At 63.5% G+C, this 10,598-nt stretch overlaps 2 protein-coding genes across 2 annotated transcripts; both read left to right on the top strand.

Moving 5' to 3' along the window:
- Window positions 1–44: 44 nt before the first annotated feature.
- On the top strand, window positions 45–2,147 carry MNEG_1256 (hypothetical protein; the record flags this gene model as incomplete). The annotated part of the gene is made up of 3 exons (XM_014050259.1): window positions 45–586; window positions 927–1,731; window positions 2,022–2,147. 3 exons carry the CDS (start codon window positions 45–47, stop codon window positions 2,145–2,147), a joined length of 1,473 nt encoding a protein of 490 aa, XP_013905713.1.
- A 2,585-nt stretch (window positions 2,148–4,732) lies between these two features.
- On the top strand, window positions 4,733–10,228 carry MNEG_1255 (Fanconi anemia, complementation group M; the record flags this gene model as incomplete). The annotated part of the gene is made up of 15 exons (XM_014050258.1): window positions 4,733–4,767; window positions 5,390–5,549; window positions 5,771–5,851; window positions 6,197–6,253; window positions 6,402–6,528; window positions 6,767–6,864; window positions 7,080–7,178; window positions 7,490–7,579; window positions 7,959–8,174; window positions 8,330–8,407; window positions 8,822–8,939; window positions 9,141–9,249; window positions 9,417–9,672; window positions 9,897–10,061; window positions 10,160–10,228. 15 exons carry the CDS (start codon window positions 4,733–4,735, stop codon window positions 10,226–10,228), a joined length of 1,758 nt encoding a protein of 585 aa, XP_013905712.1.
- Window positions 10,229–10,598: the final 370 nt, after the last annotated feature.

Genomic DNA, 10,598 nt, shown 5'->3' with positions numbered 1-10,598 from the left:
GTCCACATATTGTTGGCCAGGAGTCTCGGCCGTGCTACAGAAGAATGGGGCTCCCAGCGAGGCATCCATTCGTGGCGCAGCTGCAGACGCTGCTGCACCTGGCTGCTTGGTGTCAGGTCGGCGTCATCCTGCGGATTGAGCTGGACGCCCTGTTCGGCGGCGCCTGCGCGACAGGCGCAAGCGCCTACGGCTGGGCGCCCTGCGTGACTTCGTCCACGGGCGCCCTGTTCGCGGACCTGCCGCCGAACGCGCTGGGCTCCTTCGTAATGGGCATGCTCGCGTCGTCCGACGTCCTGTCAAAGCACCTCGGCCACGCGCTCGCCGACGAGGCGCCGCTCGCGGCGCTGCCGCGCGGCAGCTCGCTGCAGGTGTACACCGCGTTCCAGATAGGCGTGCGCACGGGGTTCTGCGGGTCCCTGACCACATTCTCCAGCTGGATGATGCAGGCAGTCGTCCTGATGGTTGGCGGCCACCCACTGGGCTACTCAAAGTGGGTGGAGGGCCTCTTCTCGCTGGCCCTCAACGTGTGGGTCTGCATGGCGGCGCTCGTCACTGGGCAGCACATGTGCCTCATGATATACCACTGGTGGGTGCTGATTGGGCGCGGTCGAATATGTTCGCAATGCGGTCGGTGACTTGTGGGGTTGGAGGGTGTGGGGTGGGGAGAGGGGGGGGGAACGCAGCGGATGGATAGTCGAGGCTGCTGGAGAGCCCGGCTGCCTGGACCGACAGCTTGGAGGCAGGTGGAGACGACTGACGCAAGGCGCTTCAGGCGAAATGAAGGCTGCTTGTCAACTTCTGTGCAAATTCTTGACTCAAATACGCACGCATTTGCGTGCGTGTGCATACACTCCCTCTCTTTCTCTCTCTCTCTCACACACACACACCCCTACGCCTCGTGGCCCCAATTGACCGCGGTCCCCCAGGCTAAATCCGGGGGCTTTCACAGCGCGTGGCGAGTACGGCTGGCGCGGCAGCATCGCCAAGCCGCCGCCCAGCCCCGCAGCGGCGCCCTCCTCGCCCCTGCTCGGCACGCCGAGCCTTGGCCGCATCAGCGTCGGCCGCGGCGCGGGCGGCAGCGGGACGGTGGTGGTGGAAGACAGGCGGGCGTCAAGCATTAAGAACCCTGAGGAGGCGCGGCAACAAGCAGCGGCTGTTGCGGCGGCGCTCGCCGGCCCTGCGGACGGCGCTGCGCTCGAGCGCGCGGCGTCGCTCGTGCGTGCCGGCTCCCTGCGGCGGGCGTCCCCAGTGGCGGCGGCGGCGGCGGCGGCGGAGAAAGCGGAGGGTGCCGCGCCGAGCGCGGAAGTGGAGCTTGTCGTTTTGGAAGAGGAGGAGGTGGGGTACCCCCTGGCCTGGTGGGTCGCGGACGCCCTGTCCCTCGCAGCCTTGGCGCTGCTCACCGTCGGGTCCATATACTGGGCAGCCACCAAGACGACCGCCGCCAGCTCGCCGTTTGCCAACTCTGGCGCGGCCATCGCGATCCTGCTTGGCCCGCCGGGCGCGCTGCTGCGGTTCCGCCTGTCGCGGTACAACGGGAGCCTCAAGGCCCTCAAATGGTTCCCGCTGGGAACTTTCGCGGCCAACATGATTGCCTGCGTCGTCGATTACGCGATACGGGCGGGCTTAGAGCGGGCCCCTCAGCAGCTGCCTTTCACTCATGAGGCGCTGCTGACCGGGATCATGCTGGGCTTCTGCGGCTCTCTGAGCACCGTGTCCACCTGGGTGGTAGAGGTGGGCGGGTTGAGGGTCATGGGAGGGCAGGGAGAGGGGCGAGCAGCAAAGGAGCCAAGTGGCGCTTGAACAAGTATGTGCGGGTGGTGGGCTTCGCTTCGATTGCCGCGGTTGATGTGCGGGTGGTGGGCTTTGCTTCGATTGCCGCGGTTGAAGAATAACGACACGACATTTGCCGAAGCCTGCAGGGACATGCAGTGGCCCCCAGCTGCACGGCAGGCAGCCAGCCGGACCGCACCCGGCACCCAGACCGTCACCAACCCCCATCATCCACCACCCCACCACCGCAGCTCCAACTTCTGATGCTGAACTTTCCCGCCCACCGGCGCGGGTACATCTACCTGGGGGCGAGCATCGCAACGCCGGTGCTGCTGGGCGTAGTCATCTACGGGGTGGCCGTCTGGACAGGGCGATGAGGGCAGCGACCTGTTGTAGCGCCCTTGCAGGAGAGAGCTGACGGGTTGTACATTCTTGGCCACACTCGCCTCTTTCTTTGGATGCCCTTCACAGCTTGTACCAATCCGATTTTGCGTTTAGAGTTTTGCGAATTTAACTGCATGTGACATTTGTTGACCTTGAAACCTGATGACCCATATTACATTAAACATGTCAAAACCATGTTTGCTTGTTTGCAGCTTTCCAAGCATCACCGGCATCATGAACATTTACAATCATGCAATGTAAGGTCAGACTCAAGACCGGTGACAGCGAGCAAGTCCCCTGAAGTCCCCATTGGGCTGAGCAAAACCATCAGGCATAGGAACACGTCAAAGCAGCAACCTGTTTTGCCAATCATGTTTGGCTCAAGCCGTACTGGCTGGGTCGACTGCGTATTTGCCAAGGCCTAAGCAGGTGTGGCAGGTGGCAGCCGCAAGAAGTGGGAGTTCGCCTGCGTGCTTGAGAATTGGCAGCAGTCATCACTGAACACACGCGCAGCTTCGCTGTTGAAAGTCGGACGTCTAGGCCCTAGGCAATTGCTCAATCCAAATCAAAAGAGGTTCCTCACATCCTGCCTCTTGAAGGGGCATATGAGGCCACGCGCAATTCAGGGGTGGCCGGGCCTACGGTCCCATGTGTCCCATTCAAATGGGACAAAACCAAATTCAGGCCACTCTCTGCATGCGTAGGGGTGGTTGCTTTGACCTCATTCATTCATGTGCAGGTGATTACCAGAAGGCTCGCCTTGAAAACGCTTGTTGGTGCATGCGGCAGCAGTCAGCACCTCTCCTTGACCGCTGCAAGCAATACCGGTACGCATTTGCTGGGACCTGACACTTCATGATAGGCTACTGCCTTGTACCGTATGATGTGATACTTTTCAGCATGACGGTCAGCGTCATTTATCTGGCAATCAGACGTGCACAACGCCTGCAGCAAGCAGTGTGGCAGTGTACCACCAAGGGCGTCGCGCACCGTGGCAGTGCAGGATCAGATCTTGCCGCAGGCAGGTTGCCACGACCCTGGCCACGACATTAGATGAACCTTACGGTAACACCCAAAAAACTCACTCGGATCCCGTTGGCTTCGAGTTATATGCGATGGAGTAGAAGCACCAGTGGCAAGGTCCGGGCACACCACTGCAACGGAGGAGCGCAGTCCCTCCCGCGCAGCCATATGATGTGATGGAAAAACATGGAGGACCTGGACGACATTGTGAGTGGTCAGGAACCGCTCTCACTGTAGTGCTGTTGCCGCCGCGCTCCGCGTGCTGCTCGTGCTGATTTTGAATTGCGGCGCACCGCGCGCTCCGGCACCCAACAACATCACCCTGCCGGCATGTGCTCACATCAGGACTTTGATGCCATAGATGCTCTTTGCAGCAGACAGCAGCCGGGCGGCGTTGGCTCGAGCAGGGGTATCCCACCCGCTTCGCACAGTGTATGCGCAACCACTCAGTGGACGGGGGCCCCTGCATCGCATGCGGGTCCGCAGCTGCCGTGGCAGCCGCGGCAGGCTCCGGTTGGGAAACCTAATCTATGGCTTAGGCAGGAGGCAGGCGGTCCATCCGTTCAGTGGCCCCATGTGCAGCAAGCGCAGCAGCAAGCATCGGAGCTAAATCAGCAGCACCAGAAGCAGCAGCCGGCATGGATCGCTCCGCAAGGGGAGCCCTCGTGGCAGCAGCAGCAGCAGCAGCAGCAGCAGCAGCAGCAGCAGCAGCAGCAGCAGCAGCAGCAGCAGCAATCCGCGTGGATCCACCCGCAGCAGGTACAACAGCTGGCAAGGAACACGCAGAATCCACTGAGGCTGGCGGCCACAGCACCACTGTCCGGATGTGGGCTCAAGGCAGCCCAGCAGTGCAACTCGCAGCAAGTTACACAGCAGCAGCAGCAGCAGCAGCAGCAGCAGCAGCAGCAGCAGCAGCAGCAGCAGCAGCAGCAGCAGCAGGGGGAGGCCAGCCTTGCCTATGCGCCACCTACACAGCAGCACCGCTCCGATCCAGGCGGCGGCCACAGCCGGCCACCTCTGCACGCGGTGAGCGTCAACCGCCCTTTGCCGTCTGAGCAACGGCCCCACTCGCAGCATCGCGCAGGGCGGGCAGCAGGCAACCCGCGGCCCGTGTCCCAGGCGGGCGCTAAGCACGCGGCTTACCACGAGCTGCGACCCGCGAAGCAGCGGAAAGCAGCGGGGGCGCAGCCGCAGCAGCAACAGCTGCAGCAGGAGCAGCCGCAGCGGCAGTTTACGCAGGTGCAGGGTCAGCAGTCGTCAATTGAGAAGTTCTTTGCAAAGGCCCCCCGGGCCCAGGCACAGGGAGAGCAGCAGCAACAGCAGCAGCTACATCAGCAGGCAAGCGCGTCGTCCCTTGGGGACCCGCCGCCTCTGACGCTGGACGATCTGGTGGCAGCGCCCGCCTTCCAGGCGCAGCCGGAAGACAGGCGACAGCACGCCCAGGGTGCAGGGGCTTATGGCCTCGTTGGCGACGGCGACGGCGGCGGCGGTGTGGGGTTGACCGAGAGGGGCGGCACACGCGGGCAGCCGATTGAGCTAGACTGCGATCCTGAGGATGTGGCCGGGCAAGAGGATGATCTGGCCCAGGAGGTAGGTGCTAGGAAGCTGCAGGGGTGCCTCACGGAACCTGGGCAGCATGTTGACAACAGCTATACGGCCAGCTGCGTGTTTGCCCCCACCCCTGGGAATAGCAAGGCTGCAGCCCGCCCCGCAGATGCATTCATACCCTTCGAATGTGGCGCGTGCGATGACAAACGTTCACACTGCACGATGCATGACAACCCCCAGAAACTTGATCTCGACCCGGTCAGCGACGCCGCACTCATCAAAGAGCTGCTCGCCTACATGAAGCCGCCCAGAGGCGCAACGACCGCGACGCAGGCGCCCCCCGGCTCCCCGCTCCCGCTGAGTGCCAGCGGCGGCGATGGCGGGACACGGGAGGGCCTGCCGTCGCAGCTGACGTGCCCGCCGGCCGAGGGATTGAGGGTGTTGCCAAAGGCGCGCGCGAGCCGCCTGAGGTGAGCATGACATGGGATTTGGCGGCTGCCTGGCCCTTAGCCTGTGTTCTCAGCCTGCTTCACCCCTGCAGCTCGCTTTCATGCACGTGAGCCTCCTGATCTGTACCCATTGACCACAGCGCCGAACGTACGCGCCGCTGTCATCTTCGGAAACGTCACCCAACCATCCTGACATGATTTTGATTTCAACCCAGGTACTGGCTCTACCCCAAGAACCGGCCCATCCGCCCCTACCAGTACAACATGGCAGCCTGCGCCCTGCGCGCCAACACGCTCGTGGCGCTCCCCACTGGCCTGGGCAAGACGTTTGTGGCGGCGGTGGTGATGCTCAACTTCTACAGGTGGTTCCCAGAGGTGAGGGCGCCTCGACAGGTCGTCTCGCAGGGGGGTAAGGCGCGTTCATGTGATGAACACCTCCACAGAGGCACCTCCAAAGCCAAAGCGGCCGCACAAGGAGCCGCCATGTGCATGTATGTGTTTTAGCGCGAGCGTGAGCAGCGGCGCTGCTGGATCTGGCCCTCGCCCTTTCGTTAAGTGCTCTAAACAACACGATATCTTGCCCTTGCACACCGCAGGGCAAGGTGCTGTTCGTGGCGCCTACCAAGCCGCTGGTCAAGCAGCAGTACGACAGCTGCCGCGAGATCATGGGCATCCCGGTGAGGGCGGCCCTCAGCAAACCACCGCATGGTGCATGATGTCGACAGGCCTGTCCGGCACACGGGGAAGCAGTGCAGCGGGAGTCATGATAACTGCAATGTGAGCTGCAGGAGCGAACTTGCCTGCTCGAGAGGCCGGTCTGATGCACTTGTGGCAGCCAGCAGGGAGCCGGGCTGCCACAGCCTCAGGGCAACACCCAAACAGCCAGGGGTGGCTGAGCCCTTTTGCATTTACCTGAGCGCTGGATTGGCCGCACACCGAGGTTGGCCCCGGCAGGCCTGCCAGTGTGCGAGCCGCTGCAAAGCTGAGCCCGCCCCGTCCTCCTCTCGCACTGCACCCCCAAGGAGGCTCACGTCATGGCGCTGACCGGCAACAGCGGCGGCGTCGCTGAGCGCATGCAGGTGGGTACCAAAACAATGTGCAGCTGCAGTACCAGAACGCCCCTGCAGGGTGGGCGAGGCTGAACTGGTGCGGGTGGGAGCGTGGGAGTGTTGCGCAACTTACACTACTGGGCTGCCTCACCCTTCTGACGCCCCTGCACACGCGCAGGCCTGGAAGGCGGGCCGCGTGTTCTTCTGCACCCCCCAGGTGGTGGCCAACGACCTCAAGACCGGCCGCTTCCCCGGGGACGAGGTGGTGGCGCTCGTGCTGGACGAGTGCCACAGGGCGCAGGGCGGTGAGCGGCCAGCGGCGTCAGACGGCAGGGATATCCTGCAGTTGGAAAACAGCGACATGACGGCAGGTTCTAATCGGAGTGTCGTGCCGCCAGCTGACTCTCAAGATCGACATGCTTCGTGCTGCAAGCATAGCAGGCGCTTCACACAGTCTCTGTCATGTTGACAGCCATGTTGATGAGCCGTGTCGAGCCGAACCCACAAGCCAAACCCCCTGCATCTTGCCCCCATTCCTGCCAGAATACGACTATGTGAGGATCTTGAACCAGCTGCGCAGCCTCAAGGTGGCCTTCAGGGTGCTGGGCCTCAGCGCCACGCCGGGGCGCGACTACAACGCTGTGCAGGCGAGCCAAGGGGCCGCATTCAGGGCTTGGGCCATCTACCCTGCAACTCAGTTTGCAGCACTTGCAAGCTTGCATGCGGCATGCTTCAGGTCAAGTCAAACAGCAGTGGGAGAAAGCGAGGCGTGGATGCTGGGCAGCGCATCCAACGCGCAGGCGCAGTCCGTTGCTGGCACGTTCCCGCAAACTCCTTTTTTCCCTGGGTTCAACAGGAGGTCATCCGCACCCTGGGCGTCCGCCGCGTGCTGTACTTGGACGAGGGGGACCCTGAGCTGGCTCCCTACACCCACGAGAAGGACACTGTGCTGCAGGTGAGGGGCAGGAGGGCTGCCGGCTCTGATAAGCCTGTGAGATGGGGCGGAAGGAGGGCGGTCGGCCAAGGCGGTCACGGAGATGCAGGCACAAGAACACGAGCGTTGTTAGTGCTGGAACTTGAACAACATGCCGGAGACTGAGGGTGGGTTAACGGTTGTTACTGATTTATCATTGCACTACACTTGGTACGGAAGACTGTGACTCTGATGATGCGGCAAGTCACAAGGTGCAAGAAGCTGGGCGACCATCAGGCCCCAGGCTTCTCAATGGCACCTGCCCCGCTGTCAACCTTGTCCTCCACGCCCAGGTCGTCAACCCGCTGCTTGAGACCGAGCGCGTGCGAGAGCTCGCATCCCAGGCGGCGCGCGGGCCCCTGGCAGTCCTCGCCAACGCCAAGGTGCGCGTGTGTGTGCAAGCATATGCGCATGTGTGTGTGTGTGTGTGTGTGTGTGTGTGTGTGTGTGTGTGTGTGTGTGTGTGTGTGTGTGTGGATGCGTTGCTGTGCGTGTGCACGCGCGGACGTTTGTGTAAGCGCGCGCACCAACACAGCACCTTGCTATGCAGTATGACAGCGCCGCCCCCTGGCGGCGGCTTGGTTCGCTTCAGAAGTCCTCTGTGCACCTTATGCCACAGCGCTGCATCTCTTCAATCGCTCTCTCCACTGTGAATCATGCCTACCTTGAAGAGAATTCCTCTTTTGGAAGGCAAAGTCAAGCATGCAGCGCACACATGCTCCACTGAAGTCGACTGGCGCCATGTTTTCACACCTCCTCCAGGCGTACAACATCGACGCGAGCCGCGAGGGCGGCGCGACGACCGCCGGCCTGGCCGCCGGGTTCAAGGCCTTCCAGGGCGCCGCCCGCACCCGCGCCCTGCCGCACCCGGCGCAGGAGCGCGTCAAGGGCGCGTTTGAGCAGGCGCACCACCTGGCGCGCGTCATGGACGCGCTGGACCAGGCGGGGCATGCGGCGGCGCTCGATGAGGTGGCGAAGGTGGGCAGGCGCTGCGGCCGCCTGCGGGTTTGGGCCCCGCCGATGCCGCCGCCGCCAGATCGAGCTTAGCGGCACGCAATCCCCCAACCTCAATGTCCAGTGGCTGATCGCAAGCAATCGCCACTTTGTCGTCAAACATACCTGCTCCAATCCAGGTCCAGGCGTCGGGCCGCAAGCCGCTGTTGGACCTGGGTAAGGATGCAGCTTACCGTCAGATGGTGGACAGGCTCAAGGTGGGCGTGGTTGCAGTGTGTGATGCTGGGAGGGGAACCGAGGATGGTTCAGAGAGTGTGTATGCGAGCGTGTCTATGCGCACGTGTGTGTACATGTGAGTGTGTCTCTGTGTTTGTGTGTATTTGTGTGTGTGTGTGTGTGTGTGTGTGTGTGTGTGTGTGTGTGTGTGCGCGCGCGCGTGCGCGCACATGGGCACGATGTTGCAAAGGGGTGATGTGGGGGACATGAAATGCGGGTGGAGCTTGCAGCGGGTCGTGCGTGGAAGTGAGAGCGGGGGTTGTACAGGGGGGGAGTAGGGGGTTGGGATGCCGTTCTTGACAATGGTACAGCAAGTTGTCCAACATGCATCAGGCACCAGCCAACCCTCTGGACCGCTTTCACCTAGCATGTGCCCGACGCCCACGCCCGGCCAGGCCACGTCAGGCGTGAAGCACCCCAAGATGCCGGCACTGGCGGAGGTGCTGCTGCAGCATTTTCAGGAGTTTGAGGCCGCGCAGGTCGCCGCAGAGGTCGCGGGAGGCGGCGCGGACGGTGCGCGTCTGGAGCTCTTTGTTCGCTCACAACAGACCCTATAGTCCACACACGAAAGCACGTCGTGCTTCAATGCACCTAGGGTTTATACACTAGCGCAACACTGGCAACGGCCTTCATACTCATCACCAAATAGAGGCCATTCCCTGGTATCCATGTCCATCGTGTGCCCCCCCTCCCACCCACCCCTATGACCCCCAGGCGCCCCCCTCGATGACATCACCCGCGCCATCGTGTTTTGCAACAACCGCGAGCTGGTGGCTGTCATCCAGGGGGAGCTTGCGCAGCACGAGCCCCTCATACGTGCCAGGTCGGCCGGTGGGGTGGGCTGGTTGTTGCATGCGGGAACTGACCTGCCTCGCATGGCTGACTGCTGCCTTGTGGGCCAGTATTGCTTGCTGGCCTTGCCTGTGAATAGATGTGGAACGCATTCGGCAGCGCGAGCGTTGCACTTGCGCCGGCTTTCTTTCCTCACAGTGTGTTTGTCGGCCAGGGTCAGGCGCGCGGCCGGGGCTCCAAGAAGACCGCCGACCCCACAGCAGCCCCCGGCGACGGCGGTGGCAGTGGCGGCGGCGGCGCGTTTTTGACGGCTGCGGCGGGCGGCGGCAGCGGCGGCGGCGGGGCGGGGATGAACCAGAAGGAGCAGGATGCCGTGCTGAAGGGCTTCAGGCGGGGCGAGATCAACGTGCTGCTGGCCACCAGCATCGGGGAGGAGGGCCTGGACATCCCCGAGGTTAGTGAGTCAGAGGTCAGGGCGCCCACCACAACCATCTGGACTGTCCACGCTGCGTGGTCAGGGGACAGTGCCGCAGTCCTTGTGCCCCATCTGTCTCCCCTGCACATCCATCCCACCACCCACCCCACCAACCCTGCCCTACACCCCACCACCAACCCCACCCCACAGCCGCACCACCCCACCAGTCACCCCGACCGTCACCCCTCCCAGTGTGTCACCAGGTCGACCTCATCGTGAACTTCGACACCACCAGCTCCCCCATCCGCTCCACCCAGCGCGCCGGCCGAACCGGCCGCCACCGCAGTGGGCGCGTGGTGTACCTCCTCACGCGCGGCAGGGAGGAGGAACGGTACAGGGCGCAGCTGGAGGAGGGGGCCAAGGTCAAGGTGGGAGGCGGCAGGCGGGACAATTTATATTCGGTGTGGGGTCGGCAGGGGAAGAATTAGCCGCAGCGGTGTCAGATTGGTGCATGTTTGGGCTGTAGGGATGCCTGGCGCCTGCAGCAGGGCGTGGCAATCGGCCCGACGCGGCGCGGCGCACGCGCGCCACCTGAAACGCCTGTATCACTCGCTGCGCGCCTGGTCCGCGAGCCGTCTCTCGCGGCTCTCCAGCGCCAAGCCCTCAGTAAGCCCCCAAACACAAACACCATACCAACACCCTCCTTGCTCATTCACGCAACCCCCGCCGGTCCCCAGAACATGCTGCGCAGCGCCTCGCACTACTTTGAGCTCAGCCGCAAGCACGTGCGCATATTGCCGCCCGCCCTGCGACCGCGCCCCGTCCTCATCCACATTCCCACGCTCTCGGAGCTCAAAGCGGCGGAGCGCGCCGCGGCGCGCGCATCCGGCGGCGGCGGCGCTCGCGGCGGGGGCTCGGGGCCCGGGCGCGGGGCCAGGCGCGCCGCGGCGGGCGTCGCTGCGGCT

This window comes from Monoraphidium neglectum (assembly GCF_000611645.1).
Source record: "Monoraphidium neglectum strain SAG 48.87 unplaced genomic scaffold scaffold00122, whole genome shotgun sequence".
Taxonomy (NCBI): Eukaryota; Viridiplantae; Chlorophyta; class Chlorophyceae; order Sphaeropleales; family Selenastraceae; genus Monoraphidium; species Monoraphidium neglectum.
This window is presented reverse-complemented; position numbering and strand designations above follow the sequence as displayed.